At 40.9% G+C, this 25,939-nt stretch overlaps 1 protein-coding gene across 4 annotated transcripts in view; it reads left to right on the top strand.

The window, feature by feature from the left end:
• HEATR1 (HEAT repeat containing 1) overlaps positions 1–25,939 on the top strand; it is a 63,749-nt gene that overhangs the window by 16,567 nt on the left and 21,243 nt on the right. For all 4 annotated transcript variants that reach the window (XR_009005745.1, XM_057531618.1, XM_057531617.1 and 1 more), the window contains exons 17-37: positions 545–736; positions 2,387–2,570; positions 2,721–2,857; positions 3,964–4,156; positions 9,285–9,454; positions 9,839–9,997; positions 11,328–11,570; positions 11,829–11,960; positions 13,161–13,264; positions 13,435–13,578; positions 14,446–14,564; positions 14,662–14,783; positions 16,325–16,453; positions 17,920–18,150; positions 18,924–19,050; positions 20,463–20,623; positions 23,172–23,218; positions 23,326–23,449; positions 24,040–24,180; positions 24,687–24,976; positions 25,678–25,828. Coding sequence is in view for 3 of the 4 variants with exons in the window: in XM_057531618.1 (XP_057387601.1) it covers positions 545–736; positions 2,387–2,570; positions 2,721–2,857; positions 3,964–4,156; positions 9,285–9,454; positions 9,839–9,997; positions 11,328–11,570; positions 11,829–11,960; positions 13,161–13,264; positions 13,435–13,578; positions 14,446–14,564; positions 14,662–14,783; positions 16,325–16,453; positions 17,920–18,150; positions 18,924–19,050; positions 20,463–20,623; positions 23,172–23,218; positions 23,326–23,449; positions 24,040–24,180; positions 24,687–24,976; positions 25,678–25,828 (3,300 nt within the window). In the remaining variant the exon portion in view is untranslated. The remainder of the gene's footprint in view (positions 1–544; positions 737–2,386; positions 2,571–2,720; positions 2,858–3,963; positions 4,157–9,284; positions 9,455–9,838; positions 9,998–11,327; positions 11,571–11,828; positions 11,961–13,160; positions 13,265–13,434; positions 13,579–14,445; positions 14,565–14,661; positions 14,784–16,324; positions 16,454–17,919; positions 18,151–18,923; positions 19,051–20,462; positions 20,624–23,171; positions 23,219–23,325; positions 23,450–24,039; positions 24,181–24,686; positions 24,977–25,677; positions 25,829–25,939) is intronic.

Below are 25,939 nucleotides of genomic sequence, written 5' to 3'. Positions count from 1 at the left end.
CTCATAATCTTATTGGATTCTCAGTGTTTGCTTTACTAGATTCTTCTTCTTCTTTTTTTAAAATAACTTTTCCATTCTTGAGTACTTTGTTTTGTTTTAAAAACATAGTGTTTAGTATATTTTGCAGATTGTTTGAAATCCTTAACATTTTATGTAATTTATTTCATCCTGGTTTTATATTGGACCAGTAGGAATATAATGTCTACTTTTAAACCTTTTCTCCTCTCATTTAAAATATTAAAGTCATATTTTTTGTTAAAATAGCAAAATATAATCTAAAAGAGGAGAAATTTTCTTTTGCCTTAGTAAATCTTTTAAAGGCATAAAAACATCCAGTTGGCAAGTGCAGTTGTGTTCGTTATAATTTCTGAAATTATTTATTTTTATAGTTACCCAGAAATCAATACTTACTACTTTTTAAGGTTTTATATTTATCATCTCACTCTAAATATGAAATACATGATACCTAGATAGGCAGAGGTAGAGAAAATTGTTTTTATGCAAACCAAGAGCTACCATTCACGGAGTCTGTCTGTTTTTCAAGGTGGAGGATTTAATAAGTGTTGGAGAAAAGGAGTCCTTTAGCCTGAAGCAGAAAGTGACTTTTCACGTGATCATGGCTGTACTTGTCTCCTGCTGTTCATCTTTAAAAGAAACTCATTTTCCATTTGCGACAAGAGTCTTCAGTTTGTTGCAGAAAAAAATAAAGAAGCTCGAAAGTGTCATTACTGCAGTGGTAAGGAGTGCAAACTCTCTGCAAAGTTGAATGTTAGAAAAGTGACTGCCTGGCCTGTTAATCACAGCAGAACTGAAAATTGGGGGCTGAGATGCTGAGTCTTTGGATTCTAGGGGTGAAATGTGAGGCAGCCTTGGGTAGCAGTAGATAGTGGATTAGGTGCTGTCTTCCTTTTGCAAGAAATTTAATTGAATCATGGAATTTCACGTTTGTGGTGTTTGTGTCTGATAGTTGACTCTCCCCTGTATCATCTTTATTGGGTAATTATCCAAGCTATACTTAACTACGTCTAGTGGTGAGGAATTCACCAGATATATTAGTGCTTGAATAAAGTATTGTTTCATTCTCTTGTTTACTGGAATAGATCTTTTGTATTATTTTAATTTGGATTTTGCCAGCGTACTATTATCTTTGACAGTCTTACTAAGGAACATGTTTCAGTTGTTGATATTTTTACCAAACACCACACCTTGGGGTTATAGATTATTTCTTTTAATATTTGCCATAGAATAGTGTCTTGTACTTAATAGTATCTTGTTTTTATTTGTTCTCCAGACTTCAGAGGGTTCCTTGTTGTAGGAGTTGCTCAACAAATCCCATCTTTTTGACGTTCACTTATACCCTCAGGATTTTATAAGTTCTGGTCATAGCCATTATAGCTAAATTTATGTAAACTTTAAGAGACTGAATCTTCATATTTTAAAAAGTAACCCAGGGAATTCCCTGGCAGTCCAGTGGTTAGGACTCGGCACTCTTTTACTGCCAGGGCCCAGGTTTGATCCCTGGTCAGGGAACTAAGATCCTGCAAGCCACGTAGCGTGGCAAATAAATACATACATACACACCCACATACCCAGATGAGCCCTTCTTAACTTCTTTCTTTATTTTTTTGAAAGTGTGGTGACCTGGACTGTATTTGTTCTCAGTGGTAAAGTGTGGACAAATCGAGTGTTTTATACATACGTAGATAACAGGTGGTTTTATATTTGATGCCCTTTCTGAGAGACCCGAGCATCTTTTCGGCAGTAGTAGCACTTTGAGCCAATGAAATCCCTCACCAGAGACATTATCTTAAAAGTCTGGCTTTGGGTTATTTTACTACCAAGTTATTATTCTGCGCTCACCTATATGGAGTCTCGTTTGTTGTTTTCCTGCGCCATTTCTCATGCTTCCTTTTGGCACTTGTAGTGTAATATCTAAACACCTTAACGTTTTGCTTCTTGTTTAGAATCATCTGCAAGTTTGGGGATTTGACCATGTACCTTCTTCAGATAAGCAGTAAAAGTATGAAACGAGAAAAGTCCCTTTAAGGATCTCTTGGAAATCCAGTACCTTATTTTTCTGTTTAGAAACGTGCCTACCCTTTATTTGACAAGGATAAATTATATGAATAACATTTGTTTTTAGGGACGGTGTTTTAAGAAAACATAGATAAAATGAAGGCATGATGAACTTATTTGTGTCTTGTGAATAGTGACGGTTAGATCTCTTTAAAAATCTGATTAAAAATTTATTCCTCTCCCCACCCAAATGCACATATAGACAGAATTTTGCAAATTACCAGTCATGTAGCCATTGCAGTCCATCTGTATAACCTACGTTCAGAACCCCGTTAAACTTGTGCTGTTTTTGCTTCCTTTGACATTTCAGGAGATCCCCTCGGAATGGAATTTTGAGCTGATGATGAACAGAGGGATACCATTGGAGCTGTGGGCACATTATGTAGAAGAGCTCAAGACCGCCCGGAGGACTGCTGTGGAGGACTCAGTTTTACTCGTGTTTTCACTGAAAAATTTTATTCATGCACTAAAGGCTCCTAAATCTTTTCCTAAAGGTAGGACAAGCTGTGAATCTTTTGAATGTGATACTGTGGAAAACTGAGTTATTGATTCCACAACTTGTTCTTTGTCTTGAATGAGAAGTTCCCAGCGGTGTATTCGCGTAAGTTTATGCACCGTTTCTCCTTCTCTTCACATGCCCGTAGACGATACCTGGTGGAATCCTGAACAGCTGAACGAAGACAGCAGAGACTACTTGTGCTTGCTCATTGGGCTCTTCGAGATGGTTCTCAGTGGTGCTGACACCGTCCATTTTCGGGTTCTGATGAAACTTTTCATGAAGGTACCAGCTCACCTTTTTCAGGCAGACTCTCCCCTGGAAGAAGATGTTGTAGATTCTTTGAGTTATGACAGTTTTTTTTTTTTATTCTTTTTTTTTTTTTTAAGAAAGTAAATCATCACCTTTTTTTGAGCAGGATTCTTTATTTATTTATTTATGGCTGTGTTGGGTCTTCGTTTCTGTGCGAGGGCTTTCTCTAGTTGCGGCAAGTGGGGGCCACTCTTCATCGCGGTGCGCGGGCCTCTCATTATCGCGGCCTCTCTTGTTGCGGAGCACAGGCTCCAGACGCGCAGGCTCAGTAATTGTGGTTCATGGGCCTAGTTGCTCCGCGGCATGTGGGATCCTCCCAGACCAGGGCTCGAACCCATGTCCCCTGCATTGGCAGGCAGATTCTCAACCACTGCGCCACCAGGGAAGCCCGACAGTTTTTAATGAACATGAAAGTAGACTTTTAGACAGTGAGGAGCGTGTGGTGATGGATGCAGACCCTGTAAAGCAGTGCTGATTCGTGACACCAGTCGGTAGGTTGGACGGAGACTGACATTGCTGCCGGCCTCCTCACGTGTTAGGCCTGCTCAGGTGTTTAATAATCACAATGGCCAGATATGTTCGGTTGACTACTGTCATTACCAGCGAGAAACTGCAGTTCAGAGAGGTGATTTAGGATATGCAGTCGCTCAGTGAAGAGACTTTGTCACGGCACCGTGACCTCCGTGCTGCCAGGCCCAGTGGTCAGTTCTTTGCTCTTGTCTTACTTGCCCTCTCGACAGCATTTGACACAGTTGACACTGCTCACTCCACCCTCACGGTACTTTCTTAGTGAGGCTTCCCGACATCACTTTTGTCTTGGTTTTCTGCTTGGCGACCTCATCCTTTCCATTGTTGTTAAATGTGTTCAAGTGCAAAATTATAGTGAGTCGTCTGAATTCCTTCACACCCTTCCCAGTTGGTTAAAGTATCAAGCAGAGAATAATTTTAAGTGACTAGACAAAGCAAAACGTTGCAATAAATTGTTTTCTGTAATTGTACACTAGTGGAAAGAGGATTTGGAACCAGCTTATGTGAGTAAAAATTAAATTAACCTTCACTGTGTTTTGTTTTTAATTTAGGTTCATCTAGAAGATGTTTTCCAGTTATTCAAGTTCTTTTCTGTTTTATGGACCTATGGTTCTAGCCTTTCAAATCCACTTAACTGCAGGGTGACATCCGTGCTGCAGACTCAAGCTCTTTATGTGGGCTATGCAACGCTCTCTTCTCAGAAGGCTCAGTGTAGACATCAGCTGGCATCCGCGTCTTCTCCAGGTACTACAAGTAGCATCGTTCTGTTCCGTCGTGACCAGATGGTAATGCTTTCTCCACGTGTGCTGTGTGAAGGTTGTAGTTTGGAGAATTTATTTTTTTATTAGTGTGGGTGCACAATCTTTCTGTCTGTGTATGTATGTATTTGTGTGCGTATGTATTTTTGTGTATTTGTAGACTGTTTTTGGTTACTTCTAAGTATTGCTTTTAAGTTCTAAACGTCAATGGCAAAATCTCACCAAAACAGATAATAAAAATGGCAGGTGGTTAATCATGGGTTTTTAATATCCATCTGTTCATTTTTTGAATAGTAACTGGGCTGTCTAGGGAAGCCAAACCATCATAATACAATTCATCATTCAACTGATTAATTATAAAATTGGTCTCCATTCAAGCAACCCTCCTGGATTTATCTCTTTTATTGGGTATAAGGTAATTTTCAGGTTGGGCGATCACTAATGAAACACCCAAAAATAAAACTTCTGTGTTTATAAAGTAAATTGTAAATTCTGCAAAAGATGCAGAATTTCACGAAGTTGATAAACATGCTGTTGAGAAGTGGATTGACTTGCACAGCTATTGACAAATGAGAGGACCTGTCAGAATTAGACCCTATAGTGATTGAAGATGAGCAAGTTGATGAGGATGATGGAATCATTTAAGTACCAGAGGAATGACAGTGGCCTGTGGAGAATTTGAACATGCTCTTGATTAAGTTTTTTATTCCCAAATCACTTGTTATAAATGTTCTGTGAAAGCAAAGTGAATGACCATACATTTTCCCCAGAACAGTTTCTCAATATTTATCTTTTATTAGCTCCTTGAAAGAGCACATAATTACAGTTGTAACCAAAATTTTGTTATATGTGAGATAGATACACAATTTTAAGTTTTACTTACACGATAAAATCCCATGAATGTAATTTTTTCTCCACTACTTACTGAAATATTGCAGTCCCTTTCTTAGGTGGATTTACTTTTTTTTTTTTTTTTTTTAAAGGATTTTTCTTATTTATTTATTTATTTATTTTTGGCTGTGTTGGGTCTTCGGTTCGTGCGAGGGCTTTCTCCAGTTGCGGCAAGCGGGGGCCACTCTTCATCGCGGTGCGCGGGCCTTTCTCTATCGCGGCCCCTCCCGTTGCGGGGCACAGGCTCCAGACACGCAGGCTCAGCAATTGTGGCTCACGGGCCCAGCTGCTCCGTGGCATGTGGGATCTTCCCAGACCAGGGCTCGAACCCGTGTCCCCTGCATTAGCAGGCAGATTCTCAACCACTGCGCCACCAGGGAAGCCCAGGATTTACTTTTAAGAAGGTTTATTCAGGTTTCTCGGATGTGAATTTCCTGGACTTTTTTTTTTTTTTTTAACATCTTTATTGGACTATAATTCCTTTACAGTGTTGTGTTAGTTTCTGCTGTATAACAAAGTGAATCAGCTATATGTATACATATATCCCCATATCCCCTCCCTCTTGCGTCTCCCTCCCACCCTCCTTATCCCACCCCTCTAGGTGGTCGCAGAGTACCGAGCTGATCTCCCTGTGCTATGCAGCTGCTTCCCACTAGCTATTTTACATTTGGTAGTGTATATATGTCACTGCTACTCTCTCACTTTGTCCCAGCTTACCCTTCCCCCCGCCCCATGTCCTCAACTCCATTCTCTACGTCTGTGTCTTTATTCCTGTCCTGCCCTTAGGTTCATCAGAACCTTCTCTTTTTGTTTTTTAGATTCCATATATATGTGTTAGCCTACGGTATTTGTTTTTCTCTTTCTGATTTACTTCACTCGGTATGACAGACTCTAGGTCCGTCCACCTCACTACAAATAACTCAATTTTGTTTCTTTTTATGGCTGAGTAATATTCCATTATATATATGTGCCACATCTTCTTTATCCATTCATCTGATGATGGACACTTAGGTTGCTTCCATGTCCTGGATATTGTAAATATTGCTGCAGTGAACATTGTGGTACATGACTCTTTTTGAATTATGGTTTTCTCAGGGTATATGTTCTGGGCATTTAAACTTTTTGAATGAATACATTGTAAACATCTTTCTATATTAATAAATACAGAATTATATATATTTTTTAAATGTCTGCAGAATATTTTGTGTGGAGATACCATAGTTTATTAAAATAGTTATCTACTGTTAAACTTATGAGTTTTCAAAAAAACGAAGTCACAAGTAGTTAGATTTTCTAATTAGGTATGAAATGTGCTATCCTTTGGCATCAAAGGCAGTGGCTTCTGAGGATTATATGCCTCTTTGTAAACAGCATGACCAAAGGACCTAACTTTTCCTCTGGTATTGCTGCAAGACGGGCTCCCTTCCTACCCCTGCTGTCTTGCCTTCTGTCACCTCCCCACTTCCTGAAGTACTTTTGCATTTATGCTGCCTAGATATGTCACAGTTACTCCACTGAAAACAGGAGAGATGCACTCTGTTCTTCATGCAAGCTCAAGGACCACTAGAGTCCCCCAGGGCCTCAAGTAGAGGGCCGCTTCCTCATTGCACCGGTCCTCAGAGCACTCCACTGTGATTCCACAGTGAGCTTCCAGCCATACCTTTTCCCTTAGGAGTCTAGGAAGTGTTGGCTGGTATTTGTTTTCATATATTTACAAGAAAATATTATGCTGTGCAAAAGAAAAAGGGTTTGCAATATTAATATAATTGTATGAGTTAACTTTTTGTTAGTGGCTTGGGAATCTAACCAGTTTCTTTACTTTCTGTGCAAATATGTATTCCAGCTCAGGCTTGCATAGAGCAAATCTTTGCTAAATGAATAAGAGTTTAACGTTTGTAAGCTGGAGGCTGCTGTTGGTTTGTTATGCCTTATCAACATAGTAAGTTTATTTACATGTTTAAAAGCAAAACTCAAGTATTTTTTTCAGCTTTTATGTAAAATACGCTATTTCAAATCTGAAAAAAATTAGTTGGGAGAATGAAGTCACATAGATTTTTAAGTGGAAGGACATACTTAACAGCTGATTGCTTAAATAATGTAGTTTAACCCACCTTGGGTTCCAGTAACTTACTTGAACATAGCAACCATAGTAGTTAGTACTTTGTTTTTGAATTTGGCTTTTTCTGAAAGCTCTGCCCCACTCTACTGGGAATTTTAGCAAACAGATATCATGGCCTGATGCTGCCCTTTGTATGAATTCAACTTCTCAGCTGTTCATTTTTGGCTTTACTTTATAAATTAATGTCATGGAGACCAGGAAGGATTTCCAGCTTTCATATGACCTTCTTGGAAGAGTATGAAAGCTTGTCACACTCTTTCTTAGCATTCCAGAAGTAGTATATGTAGAATGGATCATTTCTAGCAAGATAAAAATCACCAAAATTTGCCCCAGTAGATAGTATGGAATAAAGCTTAAATAACTAATTACCATAAAAGGAATTTAGATGCCTCTTTATCCTGGAGACTTTTCTTCAAAAAACCCTGATTCACTTGATTTCTGCCAGGTCCTTGAAGCCGGTTATTTCAGTGTTATTGAACTGGGCAGGGCATAGAACCAAGGAAAGCTACCAGATTCTTTGTCTAAAACCAGCACAACATCCTTACAGGTAAAAGGCGATGGCTGTATTTAATAATGATGCAAAAATTCTAAATAAAATACTTGCTAGGTCCAGCAACATTATTTTAGAAAGTAAACATTTCCCCAGAGTTCATTCCAAAAATACAAAGTTGGTTCAAAACAAGATATTCTATTATATAATTGGCTAGAGAAAACCCATATAATCATGTCCAAAGATCTGAAAAGGCATGAGATAAAAATCAGTAATTACTCCTAATTAAGTGACAGCAGAGTAGGAGTAACATGATGAAAATACTTCTCAAATCAAAAGCTAGTATTTTTGCCACGTAATTGGCGAAACAAAAGCATTCCTGTTAAATTCATCATTTTTATTGAACATGGTTCTAGAAGCATAGTAGGCAAAAATAGATACGTTTCAGATACTAATGAGATGTATGAATGACAAAGCTGACATCCCAGATCTGTGGGGTTCTTAGGTTGACTGTTAAACAGGACATCTGCTAGCCATTTGCAAACATTAAAGAAGGTTGACTCTAACCTTATTCCTTAGACAAAAATTTCACCTGAACTAAAGATTTCACATTAAAAAAAACTTAGCTTTAGTGTTAGAAGAAAATGTGGAGTACTAGAGGTAGATACTTTTAAAACTCTTTTAGAGTGGGGAGCACCTTTCAAAGCAACATGTAAAACTAGAAGAAAAATTCTTCTATAAAGCTCTAAAATTTCCTCATCAAAAAGAAAGTGAAAACAAACATCTATTCAGGACAAAATATCTGCAAAGTATCATGCACAAATGGGTTATTTCCTCTGCACTCTTGTGCAAGGATGTATGTACAGGGTGTTTGTTGCAGCAGTTTTAATGCCAAAAGACTAGAAACAATCTAAACTTTTACCAGTAAGGTAAAATACAGTAACCAGTAAAGTAAAATACAATGGAGCATTTGTATACAGTTTTAAAAGGATATTTAATGTAGATACGTATGTACTTAAATGGAAAACCCTTCCAATATACATTGAGATGTGATAGCAGTTGGTGCAGAACAGGATATGTATGCTATGGTCTCATTTGTGTGTTTTCAAAAGAATATAACAGAAAATGTCTAACACTTCTCTAGCATAGAAAACAAATAATTAAACAGTGACTGGTCTTCAGAGAGGGAGTTTGAGTTGAGAGGAAAACTTGCATCATGCACCCTTTGGTACTATTGAAGTTTTATACTGTTTCAGTGGGGTTTTTTTGTTTTTTTTATAATTTTTTTTATAATTTTTATTTATTTGTATTTATTTTTGGCTGTGTTGGGTCTTCGTTTCTGTGCGAGGGCTTTCTCTAGTTGAGGCAAGTGGGGGCCACTCTTTATCGCTGTGCGCGGGCCTCTCTTGTTGCGGAGCACAAGCTCCAGACGCGCAGGCTCAGTAGTTGTGGCTCACGGGCCCAGTTGCTCTGCGACACGTGGGATCTTCCCAGACCAGGGCTCGAACCCGTGTCCCCTGCATTGGCAGGCAGACTCTCAACCGCTGCGCCACCAGGGAAGCCCTGTTTCAATGTTTTGAATCGTTACTTAAATTTTTTTCCCTTTGGTTTTAGTGGTGACATCTCTACTCATTAATCTGGGAAGCCCCATAAAAGAAGTACGTAGGGCTGCCATTCATTGTCTCCAGGCCCTCAGCGGAGTGGCATCCCAGTTTCATCTGGTCATAGATCATGTGGTTCCTAAAGCAGAGGAGATCACCTCAGATGCCACCTATGTTGCTCAGGTAAACTCAGTAGCAAGGAAGATTGAGAGTGTGTATGCCCGTGTGGACACATGAACCTTTTTCTCCTTTCTTGACATTCTGCTTTGCAGGGATTTTTATTGACTAAGTCATTGAATTTAGAAATTGATATGTCAATGTCTGCACATCTTTCTTCCCCCATTTTAAAAAGATAGCAATGCCATGTTTCATTTCTGCTATCTTTTTAATGGCTAAAAGGCCAATGTTTAGTTTTTGATAGTAAGCTACCTGATGGGTAGTGATACCCTTTCCTATTAAGGGTATTGAAAATCATGAGCAGTGTCGCATCATTTGGGAAAGAATCTTCCATAAGTAGTACATGTAACTTTTTTTTTTCCAATCCAGTTTTCTTTTTTTGTATCCTAGGATTTGGCTACTTTATTTGAGGAACTACAGAGAGAAAAGAAGCTGAAATCTCATCAGAAGTTGTCTGAAACTTTGAAAAACCTACTTTATTGTGTATATAGTTGCCCATCTTATATTGCAAAAGATTTGATGAAAGTACTTCAGGAGGTCAACAGTGAGGTATGTGCATTTTAAGTGGGCTGTCCAATCCATGTGATGTTACTTAAGATTATTGTGACTGCTCACGTGTGCGTAAGACTTCGTGAGAGTTGCATATATACACTCAGATGTGAACATTTTATTAATTTGGGAGGGGGAAGGGTTGAGGTGGAGAAAAGAGATACAGGATACAAAAAGCAAATATTAGTGAGTTTCTTTCCATTTAAAAATTGTGTGTTATCCCTGTCTCATCATTGATGTGATTTTAAATGAATTTTACAGTTACACAGGGAAAAACACTGGCGATGCACTGCTGAAAAACTGTTAGTTTTTGTTTGTTCTTCAGGTGAAAATCCTCCACAAAATAATATATTTGAACATAAAAGTCTGTGCACATTCCAAAATCATTTACTCATTTTTAAAATGTATGTGGCTGTACATTTTTCTGTGGGGAGAATCCAAAGCTTTCATTATGTTGTCAAGGAAGCCTGTGATTCAAAAGAAAGAGGTTGTGAATCACATGTTTGTGTGGTGGTTTGTGCTGGTACAGAAAAACTGCTCCTCATCCTCGTGTTCCAAAAATGCCCGTGGACCTTACCGTTCTTGGACTGACTGCAACTTGAAGAACTAAAAGAGGGATCAAATGGAGTAAAAGCCATTTGATTATATTGTCCTGTTGTCAGCAAACAGATGGCTTTTATCAGCTCTGTGTCGTCCCTGGTATAAACAAGGAATTGACAGTCTTGGTCTGTAAAAAAACCAAGTAGTAAATGTTTTAGGCTCTGTGGGCCATACAGATTGTGTTGCAGCCACTTAGCTCTGCCATTGTATTGTGAAAGCAGCCTCAGACAGTATGTAAACAAATGAGCATGCCTGTGTTTCAGTAAACAAAATTGACAAAAACAGATGGTCCTCTGGACTTGGCCTGCAAGGCATAATTTGCTGACTCCTGGTTGAATTATTAAAGACTTCAGATACATAATTTTAATTAATATTAATTACACAGCATTGGAAATGTAGTGTAGAAAAACTAAAATTTATTTTTATAGTCCAAAACTTTAGTTTGTATTTCCTGTTTTCAGAAGGTGTTAGGATGCTCACAGATTATTTTTCCTGTCATCTCTAAAGGGTTTGGAGCTTTTGACTGTTATAGACTGAACTGTCAGGGGACCTGGGTGCCTTAGTTGGATTAATAGCTATCCCTGTGTCTTAAGAGGTCATTATTTTATTGTTTTTTTTTCTCCAGGCTAAGCTTGCAGTCTTGCAGCATATCTTTGGATATCTTTGTACAGCAAGCAAAAACTTATATCCATATAGATAACTATTTACTAATAAATTTTCCAAACTTTAGATGGTGCTTTCTCAGCTGCTGCCTATGATTGAGCAACTGTTAGAAAAGATGCAGAAGGAGCCCACAGTTGTCCTGAAAGATGAGGTCATTGCTCTGCATCTCATTCTGGGAAAATATAATGAACATTCAGCTTCCCTTTTACATAAGGACCCGAAGAGTCTAGATATATTTATAAAAGCTGTGCACACAACAAAGGATCTTTGCACAGGAATGCCAACCGTTCAGATTACAGCCCTCGAAAAGGTTAGTGATTTCTTTCAGAAACTGAAGCATGTTCAGGCTTTCAAAAATCTGTAATGTTTTACTTCAAGAAAATAGACTGGGCATATCTTAAAGGAATATGATATATTTGACCCATTTTGCAAAACTGAATGATGTTCATGAGTCATTTAAACTGACAAAATGGAGACCAGTTTCACATTGTAAAAGAGAATGATAGAAAGATCATGTTTGGAATTCAAGTTTGTTCATTTATCTCAATTGCCTTTTTTCTGCCTCTAGATTACGAAGCCATTTTTTGCAGCTATTTCAGATGAAAAGATTCAGCAGAAGCTTTTGTGCACGTTGTTTGATTTATTGGTGAACTGTAAAAACTCACATTGTGCTCAGACTGTTAGCAGTGTTTTTAAAGGGGTAAGTTGCAAACTTCCTGCCATTTGTTTATTGATGTTTACTCTCTTCCAAGTAACACCATGTTTAAGCTTCCTCCATTTTTTTTTAATACATTAGGTGTAGGATTTTATTATTTATTTATTTATTTATTCTTGGCTGTGTTGGGTCTTCATTTCTGTGCGAGGGCTTTCTCTACTTGTGGCAAGCGGGGGCCCACTCTTCATCACAGTGCGCGGGCCTCTCACTATCGTGGCCTCTCGTGTTGCGGGGCACAGGCTCCAGACGCGCAGGCTCAGCAGCTGTGGCTCACGGGCCTAGCTGCTCCGCGGCATGTGGGATCCTCCCAGACCAGGGCTCGAACCCGTGTCCCCTGCATTGGCAGGCAGATTCTCAACCACTGCGCCACAAGGGAAGCCCTAAGCTTCCTCCATTTTATAATGCTTTTAGGAAGTCAGATGTTCCCATTAACCAGAATCATGGAAAAGGAGGTCATAGAGAAGTGCACTATCAACGTTATAAGTCTTCATCATTATTTTTATTGTATGAAATAATTATAGTGTTGAACACGTAGGGTGTATGTTAGTTTGGATCTTACTCATATCAGGGAGAATCTCCCTCTTGTGCAAGAACGGGAATGAATGGTGGCTCCGTGTTCGGCTGGGTCGTGGGTTATTCTGCTTGATTTAAATAGTTGTTTAATGACATATAGAATGGAGTTGAGAATCTGCTCATTGGTTTATATGTATATTGACACCTAGCTGTAGATCAGAATAACCACCTAGTCACTCAGTGTTTTGCTTTGTTGTGCTTTTTTAGGAAAATACTTTCACAAAAATAGATAACAGTGTGGTAAAGTCTTAGTATCCAGATTCTGCAGTTTTCAGAATTTTAACGTAATTACTTAGATTTCTAAGATGAGTTAAGTGGAACAAATTAAGGCACAGAGCAGTGTGTATAATATGCTCCTCTGTGCGTGTGTGTGTGTGTCTGTCTGTCTGTCTGTGTTTAATATTTATAGAGCTGTTGGTATATGGAAAATTTCCCAAGAATACATAAGAAATTGTCAATCATATTTGCCTTTGGGGGTTGGGCTGGGCTGTAGGGTTGTAGGGGGACAAAGTGGACAGAAACATGTTCATTGTATCTGTTTGAATCAACGTAAACTGCTCTGATTTTCACCCATGGAATCCTGTCATCACCCATTCTTCCTTCATATTCCAGATTTCCGTTAATGCTGAACAAGTCAGAATAGAACTGGAGCCACCAGATAAAACTAAGTCCTTAGGCACCATTCAGCAAACAAGGAGGCAGAAAATGCAGCAGAAGTAAGAGCTATGAATGCATGAGAACACTGCTGTCCCCCAGGCCTTGGATGTTTTGGAACCATTGTGATTTTTTGATACCCATCAATTGGGCATAATCAGATACAGTAATTTTTACTTATTAGCGTTGATAATGTTTGCTCTTCTAACTTTTTGTCTTGTCTGTTTCCCAGAAAATCACAAGATCTAGAATCTGTTCAAGAAGTTGGAGGTTCTTACTGGCAAAGAACAACCCTCATCCTAGAATTGCTGCAGCACAAAAAGAAACTCAAAAGTCCTCAGATATTGATACCGACACTTTTTAACCTGCTCTCAAGGTAATGACACTTGCCTTTGATCTGTGAGAGAATGAGATTCTAATTCTTGTCCATCTTATTTTATTTAACATTCTCTTTTCACATTCTCTTCTTGCTTAGCTAGTCTGTAAAATAGAGCAAGTTGAATACTATAGTTGAAAGATTTAAAGAATGGTTATAGGAACCGGTTGCCAGGGCCCGAAACTAACCTTCATCCTGTATTACGTAATAAATGAGCGCTTTCTCCAGCCTCCTTTCCTTCCTCACTTTCAACACCATGTCCCCGGGGGCATCATTACTTGTATTTAAGGATATAGTGTGACACCCGCTATATTTTTTAGGTGTGCGTTATTAGATGGCTGTAGTGTATGCATTGCATCGCAGATGCGTGCTCTCGTCCAAAAAAGAAAGTAATTCTCAAGGTTGTCCTCTAAGGAGATTTAAAATAGGTTGACGGAAGGTGCAGTAGAGAGGAGAGGTAATGTGACGTAAGCGCCTGCCTGCACTAGAAGAATCAGAGTTAGAAATCTTACATCATGTTTACAGACTTGATGTTTTTGGGGTTTTTTTATAAGTTTATTTATTTATTTTTGGTTTGGTCTTTGTTGCTGCTCGCAGGCTTTCTGTAGATGTGGCAAGCAGGGGCTCTAGGCACGTGAGCTTCAGTAGTTGTGGCACGTGGGCTCAGTAGTTGTGGCTCATGGGCTTTAGAGCGCAGGCTCTAGACTTGATGTTTAACGTTAATGTTTTATTAACATTAAATGTTTAATGTTAATGTTTTAAATTAAATGTTTATTTAATATGTGTTCTGGACAGTGGTCATTAATGCAGCACTGAAATTGTACAACTCTTTCATTTCCCATCATTTCTGTTCCGGGCATCCTGAAGGTGTTTAGAGCCTTTGCCACCAGAGCAGGGAAGTATGGAATACACCAAACAGTTAATTCTAAGTTGTTTGCTTAACATCTGCCAGAAACTCTCTCCAGATGGCGGCAAAATACCAAAAGGTGTGTACTTTGTTGGAAGGAAAGGGGGGGAAGGATTATCTACTCTTGAGTATGAATGTACCTACCACTTAGAGATTTTTTATTTCTCGCCCTGTAGATGTTCTCGATGAGGAGAAGTTCAACGTGGAATTGATAGTTCAGTGCATCCGTGTTTCTGAGATGCCTCAGACCCATCACCATGCCCTTTTACTTTTGGGTACTGTTGCTGGAATATTTCCTGTAAGTGTTAATGATTTAAGACTTAACGCAGATATTTTTTTCCGTGGAAATGCGTAGGCCTGCACTGTTCTGAATTCAGTGGACATTTTGGATATTACAGCGCTGATGGGACTCTTGGCCCTACTTCTTCAATAGCTGAGACAGTAAGCTGGTTGATCTTGCTAAGCTTTGGTTCCCCTTTTTGTGAAGTGGAGAATAATAGTAACCTTCTTCGTAGGATTGTTGTGAGAATGGGATTGGATAATTTATTGTTAGCACTTAGCACAGTGCTTGGTGCAATGTAGCTATCCAATAAGTGGTGGTATTAGTGTTATTTGGAAAAAATCCCGTGAATCCTCAGGTAATCCTCACACAGCTTTCAACCAGTGACTTAAAATTAATTTGATTATAAAGTACCTCAGTTAAAGAAATCGTGTTCCTTATAGAAATACGTCGTTTAAAAATTTTTGAAGAGATTGAAATTATTTTCATGTAGGGGATTTAGGTCAGATGTACTTAACCTGGAGTTGGTTCTCCACGACCTTTAGCGAGCGGGTCTCTTAACCTACTAAAATCATATGCAAGATTTAACGTGTGTGGGTTTTTTTTCCCCCTTGGTGTAGAGTCAGTAGCTCTCAAAGGGGTTGATAATCCAGAAAAAATTAAGAATCATTGATATTTTTCTTTTGTTTTTATTGAAATATAGTTCATATGCCATATGAATATATAGTTAATTGCCACCCATTTAAAGTATACAATTCAGTGGTTTTAGTTTATTCACAGAATTGTGCAATCATCACCATTATGTACTTCCTAAACGTTTTCATCAACCCCAGAAAGAAACCCCGTATGCATTAGCATTCACTGCCCGTTTCCTTTACCACCAGCACCCCTGATCTACCTTCTCTATCCTAGACGTTTCCTGTAAATGGAATCATATAATACGTGGCATGTTTTGCACTTCATGTAACGTTTCCAAGGTTCATCCATTTTGAAGCTTGAATCAGTATTCTTTTTATGGCTGGATAATATACCATTGTACGTGTATACCACATTTTGTTTATCATTAGTTGACGGACATTTAAGTTGTTTACACTTTTTGGCTCTTAACAATTATGCTGCTGTGAACACTCGTATAGGAGATTTTGTGTGAACATGTTTTCAGTGTTTTCAATAGGAGTGGAATTACTGGGTCATATGCCAACTTAACTTTCTGAGAAACTGTCAGACTATTTGAGTGTCTGTACCATTTTGTACCCACCAAGCAGTGTCTGAGGGTTCTATGTCCCCACTCCCTCACAGCTGTTATTGTCTTTTTTATTATAGTCATCCTAGTGGGTATGAAGTGGTGTCTTCCGATTTGGATTTTGCATTTTCTTAATAACTGATGTTGATCATCTTTTCATGTGCTTATTGACCATTTGTTTATTTGTGGAGAAATGTCTTTGCAAATCCTTTGCCTATTTTTAATTTGAGTTATTTCTTTTTATTGCTGAGTTTAATGAATCTTGATACTTAATGTGCTTAAAATGGAAAATATTGAAAAATGTGTTGTCTTTCAGGATAAAGTTCTACACAATATCATGTCTATTTTTACATTTATGGGAGCCAATGTGATGCGTCTAGATGATACTTACAGTTTTCAAGTTATTAACAAGACAGTGAAAATGGTAATTCCAGCACTTATGCAGGTAAGCTGTCTTTCCACCATCATTGGTGTTATTTTTCTGATTTTTAAGATTTTTAAGATTTTACATAGCATGAAATTCAAGAAGTGGTAAATACATGACATGAAAAGCCTTTCTGAAATGCTCAGGTATTTGTGCCCCTTAAATTTGAGTGGTGAACCTAAGGAGTAATCTTGGAAACAATGTCTTTTCCAGAAATACCTATAAACATGCCAGGCTGGTTCTGCTGTACTGCCAGGGTATAACTCTATAAGTGCCTGAACATTCCTCTGACAAAGTGAATTTACATTTACCGTGTATCTCAGGACACCGCGTCAGTTTGATAAGACCCCTGTGTAGGTCGATGAAATAGGAAGTTTTAGAGCAAATGTGTTAACATACAATTCAACAAACATTTACCAAGCATTCCCTTGAGAGCTCAGTACGCAAAGAGATGAGTGAGACCTGGTCTCTGCCAGACTAGTCTCAGCAAGGAGTGAAGACTTCGAAACTAAGAAGTAGCCTTGAACGTGAATGGGCATGGCTGTCCACTTGCGTTTTCTGTTTACCCCCACTGTTGTCACTGTCTTTCCTCATGCTATTGACCATTTCAGCGATGACCATACCCAGCACCTCCTCCTTTTAATCTTGGTATAAGGTTGGTATTCTCTGTCCAGCAAGTTAGCCACGACAGGAGACGTATATAAAAAGGAAAATAATGATACGCATTAATATGGTATATGCCAGTGGAATTTGATACACGCTGAAGAGTTCAGAATAGTGGAAGGTCCACGTGGGCCAGGATGATCACACAGACTTGATTAAGAAGTGGACTTTGAATGGGTCTGAAGAGGAGATAGGATTTGCTCCCTGAAACGGCAGGCAGTCCCGGCCTGGGGATGGTGTGCGCAGTGTGCGTGAGGGATGTGGAGAGCCGAAGCGGGTGGAAGTAGGGGCAGCGGGTTAGCCACTCGTGCAGGGGTCTGTTCCTTCATCCTTTCATCCGCTAGGCTGTTATCTCCTGAGCACCCATACCAGATGGTTTGAACTTTATTCTGGAAGCAGCAGGGAGCTGATGGCCTTACCGTGCTCTGCTTTTCAGATTAAACCGTTCTTCTCGAGGCACAACTCAAATCCTGCTGGGTTTTTGCAGGATGGCCCGAGAGCAGCCTTGCCATCAGGGCCCGTCCTTGGCATCTGCCATCTAGTGCCGCCTGTTACCTTTTCACAGGTGGATTGTGTCTCGTGGAGATGATACACCCCCTTTGGGGAAGTGCTCGCGCCTTGCACTTTGCAGTCCCCTCGGGGCCACAGAGTGCCGAGGACGTAATCTGTGTGCTCCTTGAATACTTAGCGGCGGGCCCCTGACTATTAGAACTCCTTTGACAACTGTTTGGGGGCACATCTGAAGGCCTTTCCGTGCCTGCTTAGAGCTTGTCTCGCGGAGGGTTATTTGCGTCTACTCACTGCCCCTGCTCGCTGCCCTGCAGTCTGACGGCGGCACCTCTGCAGCAGTCACGAGGAGCGTGGAGGACATCGTGGTCAAGATCATTAACGTGTTCGTGGACGCGCTGCCCCACGTGCCCGAGCACAGGCGCCTGCCTGTCCTCGTCCAGCTTGTGGACACACTGGGCGCAGAGAGATTCCTCTGGGTTCTCCTCCTCCTGCTCTTTGAACAGTATGTCACTAAAACCGCGCTGGTGGCTGCCTTCGGAGAAAAGGTCAGAGCGTAGGGCGCGGTGACAAGAAAAAACGGGTGGTGTTTCACACAGATTTTGTGTCACTTTCCACTTGAAACGTGGGGCTGGTGATGCTTAGTGTGCGTTACTTAACAGTGTGTACTCAGAAGGGCTTTTAAAGGTGTTTCTAGCATCCTCTGAAATCGCTTCCAGAGCCCGAGGCACGGAATACCCTCAGGAGCAACAGGGCTTCTCCTGAGGGTGACTTGACTTTTCTAAGAAACTAGGCTGATGCCGTGCTGGGTGGGTGTATTTTAATCAAGCCCCAAAGAGCACAGCTGTACAGGAATTAAACTGGGTCTCTTGAACATGGTTTTGAAGGCATTTTAGGGGGCAGGGGAGGAAGGTCGGTGTCACTGAAGTCAGTGAGATGCAGGTGACAGTTTTGAAGAGCCCTGTTTTGAAGAGAGATGAGGGCAGAAGTTACACATCCAGGGCTGTTTTTAAATGGCTTCTTAGACGTGGGATCCAGGAATAGATCTAGAACCTACTCCAAGTAAAGTAGTATGTTCATTTCTGCCAGATATCATAATGCAGTGTATCCTGGAATTATGCCTCATAATTCTCATAAATTGGCTTTTTTGTGTAAGAAGCTCAGCACCTGATTCCTCTGGTCATACACGTGACCATAAGGAACAGCATGGAGTGGCTTTGTGTGCTAAGAAGTACTTTTAAAACATTTCCCTTATTTGTACTTACTAAGTAACATAAATTTGAGAGGTACAGTGTATTACCTATTTCTCTCCTCTACACAGGATGCTATTTTAGAGGCAGACACTGAATTTTGGATTTCAGTCTGTTGTGAATTTAGTGTCCAGCATCAGATCCAAAGCTTGATGAATATCCTTGACTACTTAATGAAGCTGCCAGAGGAAAAAGAAGGTGGGCGTTAAGTCTGATGTTAATTACTGTTTTAATCTGGAAGCTTGAGAGAGGCAGGAGGTAATGCAGCTTGTCTTCAGAACCCATGGTGTGTCTTTAGAAGGATTTTTTTAAGTAAGTTAGTAATTTTTATTCGAGTATACGGTTGTTACCTTCTCCAATGTTTATGGAAAACAGTAAGCGGGATTTCTGCTTGCCGTTCCTCACACGTTGGCTTTCAGGCCTCTGTGCCTCTGTGCTGATGTGTGGGCTGTGGCGTGTTCCAAGTGTCTGGGATGAATTGATGGTGAAGTGACAGCAAGTTAGCAGCATTTTATTAGCTATATCTTAGTTTCCCATTAAAATGTGAAGCCTTTTTTTTTTTTTTTTTTTCTGTCCGCACCGTGCGGCTTGAGGGATCTTAGTTCCCCAACCAGGGATTGAACCTGGGCCACGGCAGTGAAAGCGCAGAATCCTAACCACTGGCCCGCCAGGGAGTTCCCGTGAAGACCTTTATAAGAAGAAAAACAAAACAGGTACCACGGCAGTGGTAACTAAATATGAAAATTTTACCACGTAGGGGTCTTGAAGAAAATTCCGCTCATTGCAGCACCGATGAGGTTGGCTTAAGAAAGGGCTGACGTGTTGACTGTTCTTAGTTCTCTGCCCTTTGGAGCAGAACAGTGAGGTACATTAGAAAGAAGGGTCTGAAGACTCCGCAGGGACTGCTGTCTGGGTGACCGGCCGTTTACCTTGCCTGCCCTGCTTGGCCGGGTTTGGGAGGGACAGAGCTGGGAGGCGCTGGTGAGCCGTGTGTGGTGACGTGCGGAGGACGAAGCCTTCATTCGAGTCGCTCTCTAGGACGGTGGTTTTTAAGGGGCCCACCACGGACCCCCAGCCATGGCATCCCAACCCCTTTCGTATTTGACACATTTGAATGTGGGAGTCAACAGAGTTTTAGGACAGACACCTGCAGCTTTTAGAGTTAAATGTTGAAGGCAAGGGATGACCCCCCCTTTAGTCTGTTGCGGGCCATCAAAGTAAATGTCTCTGCAGCTTCGGAAATGGGGCACGGAGCCAGTTTAGACTCCTTTTGCAGTATCTTTGTCTTCTATTTGTTTGTCTCAGTTACCTTGTTTTTTGTTTGGTTGGTTTTGTCTTACATACTCTATTCTCAGGGCTGTTTGGGTACTTTCTTGGTAAATATACTCCTATCTTTCACTGGTTTAGAAGAGGAAAAACTGGGTATAACAAATTATATATACACATGTATATGTATAATAATATACATATTGTATATTATGTGTATAACAGAGTAACAAATTTCTCTCTAAAAATCGTATTCATTTACCCTGCTCATTATGTCTGAATCTATATACCAAAGAATCAGGTCGAAGATGAGTGAGGTCACTTGTTCTGTTGCTCTTTTTCAGAAACCCTTCCCACATCAGTATCTTACAAGAGCGACTCACAAGAAGAAATGCTACAGGTTTTTAACATAGATACTCACACTAGCAAGCAACTGCGGCATTTTAAATTTTTGTCAGTGTCCTTCATGTCTCAGCTCCTGGCTTCCAATAATTTTATCAGAAAGGTGAGATGTTCTTTAAATGTGTTTGCTTTTTCTGAAGGAACTGTGTTTTAGGCTAGTAAAAACAGCTTGGCAAGTCTCTCATGAAAATGTGAGGCATGCCTGTAATAGAAACAGAGAGTGCTGTTCACCTCAACATGAACACCTGTTGGGCACGATCTACTAAGATTGTATATACGTAAACCCTGTGGCTCAGCAGTTCTGTTCTCAAGTGGTATATACCCACAGAAGTGTGTGAACATGTGCACCAAAGGACATCGATAAAGAATGTTCGTGGTAGCATTGTTCATGGTGCCCAGAACTGGCCACAACCCAAGTGTCCATCATCAGTGGAGTGGACAGAGCGTCTCGTCATGGCTGGACCTGGGTGAACATCAGCGACACACAGCCATCTGGTGACTCTCATCAGCATAACATCGAAGGAGAGAAGGCAGACACAAAGGAATGCATCCTGTGATTCCGGTTGTATGAAGTTCAGAAACAGGCAAAACACACCTGTGGTTTTAGAAGTAACGACAGTGTCTATCTTTGGGAAGGAGGAAAGGGCAGGGTCAAGTAGGGGAGGGATTCTGAGGTGCTGATAACATGCTGTTTCTTTACCCAAATATAGTGAGCTCTACACACATGATTTGTGCACCTTTCTGTTTGTGTGCTAAACTTTAAACTAGAGAGAAAGAAGGAAATACAGAAACAAAATGAAGAAATAAAGAGACAGAAAGGAGGATCCAGGGTCATGACCAGGAACATAAGAATGGCTGAGCATTCAAATATCTGTATTCTGTTTCTGTTATAATGCATGAGCAGATCCGGGGGAAAACCTATGATCATTGAAATATTTAGAGAAAGAATTTAGTGAATCCAGTGCTTATTCGTGATTTCAGAAAAATAATCCTCACCACTGTGAGATGGACAGAACTCCTCAGCCTGATAAAGACATCCGTCAGAAGCCTGTGGTTTACAGCACACTTCATGATGAGACATTAACATGTGCCTGTTAAAGTCTGCAACAAAGGTGCCCTCTGTCACTAGTCCTACTCAGCAAAAGAAATGAAGTGTAAGAATCAGAAAAAAAGAGAATTGATGAACTTGTAGAACTGGTAGTTAGCTCAGCAAGCTCACTTGAGAGTGATCAGTGTAGACACTGCTCTGTGTCAGGCAGGCTTGCCGAGGGTGGTGGTGCTTCCCAAGCACGTGGGTGGGTCAGTGTGACTGGACACCAGGCGGACACACCCACGCGATGTAAGACACGTGCTCCGTGGCTGGTAGCACCACATGGCAGTGGGGAGAGAAAAATGTCCAAGAGCCAGAGCTGGCACGGTTTGTTTTCCAAGTGGGGGGAAGAAAGACTGATCTCATATATAAACAAAAGACAGTTTTAGGTGGCTTAAAAACTTCAGTGTGAAAAGAAGTACTTAGCACTTTGAGAAGAAAACCAAGGGAAAAACATCGTTGTAACTGGAGGGTGGAAAAGAATTTCTTAAGAACTTCAACCAAAAGCCACCATAAACAAAATGAAAAGAAAGCCACAGACTAAAAGAAGGGTATTGCTGTTTATAAATCAAGACGCGTCTGTTTCCGTTAGAACAACCGGCAAAGAATAGGAATTCACTGAAGAGGAATCACAAGTGGCCAATGTGACGAAAGAACCTCCCTAGTAAGAAGGAAAATTCAGATTATAGAGGATACCACCGTGATGTTATCAAACTGGCAGGAAGTTAAAGTTAATACAAGAAGTGGCAAGGCTGGGGGGACACGGTCATTTGTGTACAGTGATGGGTAGCAGGAGTCGGTACAGCCACTTCAGAAAGTGCGGGGCAGTGTCCGTTCAAAGTGAAGATGCTCACCCCTGCCATCTAGCAGTTCCCTTTCTCTACGAAAACTTGCCTGGATGCTCAAGGAGAAACGTTCTTTTTTAGCACTGTTACTAAAGGGGGAAGAAAAGGGCCATAAAACTAAATATCTACCAAGAGAGGTGAGTGAATAAATAAGTCGTGGTACATGGAGAGGAATACTGTGTGCAGTTAAAACGAATGAACTAGAACAACGTAAGTCACCACAGATAGATCTCAAAAATCTAATGTAATCAAGAAAGCATGTTGCCGGCTGATACGTACTCTGATAACATTCAGCCGCAGATTCAAGTTTGTGGGGCTTGGGGTGGAAGGAGATTGGGATTAGGGAACGATACAGAGGGGACTACAGCTGTATCCTTAAGTTTAACACCTTAAAATTAGATATGGGCTAACGAAAGATTAGCATTTCAGAAAACTAATAGGTGTTAATCGCTTGCTGTATTTTTCTGAATCTTTGTCGTACTTTACAGATAGTATGAATATCTATAGAATGTAATCAAAATAAGTGAAAAGACTAATTAAATTAAGGGAAATGGAGTTATCACAGTATGACAGGGGTGATCTGGACCTGATAAAATTGTAATGTCAGAAAACACTGGGCGAGTGAGTTGGTCGGTCTCCGATGTTTCATTGCACTTCAAATGATTTTTCATCATCGGCTGTCATACTGTTCTAATGACGCCTTCTTTAAAAATTAGGTAGTTGAAAGTGGCGGTCCTAAGGTGTTGACAGGCCTTGAACAGAGGTATGTTACCTTTTTTAAAATTTGTATTTGGAAATAATTTCAAACTTTTAATCAAAAAGCTGGAAGAAGAGTACGCAAGACTCCCTCATGCGTCTCCTGTGTTTCAGGTTGCTAGAAATGGTTCTTGGCTACATTAATGCTGTAGCACAGTCCATGGAGAGAAACGCAGACAAGCTCACTGGGAAGTTCTGGCGAGCGCTCCTCAGTAAAGCTTATGACATGCTGGACAAGGTGGGTGTTTATTTCTCCCTGTCTTCTGTGTTTTGTTGCTGTTCAATGTCATCGTGAAGTTATTTAACAGCAAGTTTTACTTTAAGGGTAAACTTAGCAATAGCTTAACAGAAAGCAGCCCAGATTTTTCTTGGAAAAGAATCTCTTGATGACTGGAGATCATTTTATCAGGAAAACAGTTGTTTCCCTACCAACTGTGAGAACATGTGCCTCAATAAATATGATGCTTTAAATATTGATTCATGTCCTCCTATATAATGTTCCCTTTATTCAAGTGGAATAAAAGATAGCTATTCAGTGGAGCTTGTAGTTCACCAGTAAAATCAGTGGCCAAGACCGCTGTTGCAGATCCAGCTGAGGCGCTTAGCTGCGTGGCGTTGAGCAGTTCACAGTGTGAGCATCCTTTTGTCGTTGTTTGTTTGATCAATGTGGTTAGTAATGCCTCCCTAAAGGGTTAGTGTAACAACTAGATAGAGAAAATGCCTCGCACCTAGAAGGTGTGCAGCGAATGGAAGTCTGTCTTAAATGAGTCATCTTCCCTTCTGTATTTTTTATTTTCCTTTTTTGTTAAATGTAAAACTGCTGTGTAGGTCAATGCCTTGCTGCCCACAGAAACCTTCATCCCTGTGATCAGAGGGCTGCTGGAGAACCCACTGCCGTCTGTTCGCCGGAAAGCTTTGGATCTTTTGAACAACAAACTACAGCAGAAAACCTCCTGGAAGAAGAAAATTGTAAGTGAAGACTGCTACAGACCCATTTCCCATTCTTGGCTTTATCAGAGCTGCATTTAACTCCTTGAAGTTTCTCCAGTGGTACAATTTAAATAAGTATATTATTATCCAAATACAATGCTGTGATGCGTGTGTGTTTAAAACGTGATGCTAATTCTGATAGGAGCACGTATATACGTGTTATAAGAGCTCTTAGAGTGGAATTGCAGCCTAGTAGTATTCTTGCTTAATATGGACCATATGTTGCCGTAACTTTAGCACGATTCTAATCCTCTTTCACTCCACACGGGTAGGGTGCTTTATATAAATACAGAATTGGTCGCAAGCACATGCGTCCATTTATTGGTAAATAAAGCAGATGGAGAAAAGGTCGCTTGTGTTTAATCGTGTGGCGTAGGACGTCTTGGTCTGATTCCATTTAGGCAGTCTCAAGCAGTAAACATGGAGAAAAGGACGAGCATTTTGTTTGTAGCTTTAATTATTTGGGAAGTTTGGCTCTTTTTCAGGTTTCCCATTTCCTGGAACTGGTCCCAGTCCTTGTGGCCATGGTGAAGCATAAAAGAAAGACATTAGAAGAACAACCAATAAACAGACAGACAGCTTTATACACCTTGAAGCTTTTATGCAAGAATTTTGGTGCAGAAAATCCAGAGCCTTTTGTCCCTGTGCTGAACACTGCCGTGAGGCTGATTGCTCTAGGAACAAAGGAGGAGAAGAACGTCCTGGGGGGTGCCCTGCTGTGTGTGGCCGAGGTGGTCTCGACGCTGGAAGCCCTGGCCATCCCTCAGCTCCCCAGGTATGTCGAGGGGACCTGACACAAGACCACCACACGAGGTTTCTGGTATCAGCTGGAAAATAAAACCTTAGTGACTTTTTCCCGACTGTCAGTAGAAGTTTCATAAAATTAGATTTGTTAGAGAAGTGACCTTTTCTTCAAACTGGAAAATAATAATATTCTCGATTACCTGATGTGTATTGTCCCTGAGTTTTTGCTCCCCTTTGACCAGCGTTCCTAGGAAGCAGTAGGTGACAACACTGCTTCGTAGAGGGGCCCAGCCGGTTGGGCCACAGCTGCCAGGTGCTGGCCGCGCCAGAAGTGGCCGCTCCTGGCTCTCTCGTTGGCTCTGGTGTTTGCCAGCGTGCAGCCTCGCCAGCTTGCCAGGGTTACGCAGCCTGTCAGAGCTTTGCCGTCTACAGACCGAGGCAGCACCAACCTCACAAGATGCCCGTGTGGCAGTGCGTGCGGGGCTTTTTTGCCCGACACGCAGCAAGTGTTAAACTGAAAGGTGGTGTTATTATTTAAGGTGATGCTGGGTCAGTACTGTGGGCACTGGGAGAGCTCTTGCTCTCGGTCACATAAACCGTGTAGACGTTTTGTGGGACGTCAGAGATGTAACGGGCATGGTTATTTGGATTTTTTCAGAGTGACTTCTGCTCCGTTCTCCGTTCTCTACTTCTGCTTAAAGTTCCTCTGAAGCTTGTGCCCTTTCTTTCCAGCCTGATGCCACCCTTGCTGACAGCCATAAGGAGCACCCGCGACCTGGTCTCGGGCGAGGTCTACCTGCTCAGCGCCCTGGCGGCCCTGCAGAAGGTGGTTGAGACCCTGCCGCACTTCATCAGCCCCTACCTGGAAGGTGTCTTGTTGCAGGTGAGCTGGTGACCACAGGGGGGGAAGGGGAAAACTTACAGATTTGATCATTTTATTCGTGCTTGACGTTTTTCGTTTGGCAGGAAGATTCTTATTTCTGAAAAGAGGTGC

This window comes from Balaenoptera acutorostrata, chromosome 16 (genome assembly GCF_949987535.1).
Source record: "Balaenoptera acutorostrata chromosome 16, mBalAcu1.1, whole genome shotgun sequence".
NCBI lineage: Eukaryota > Metazoa > Chordata > Mammalia > Artiodactyla > Balaenopteridae > Balaenoptera > Balaenoptera acutorostrata.
This window is presented reverse-complemented; position numbering and strand designations above follow the sequence as displayed.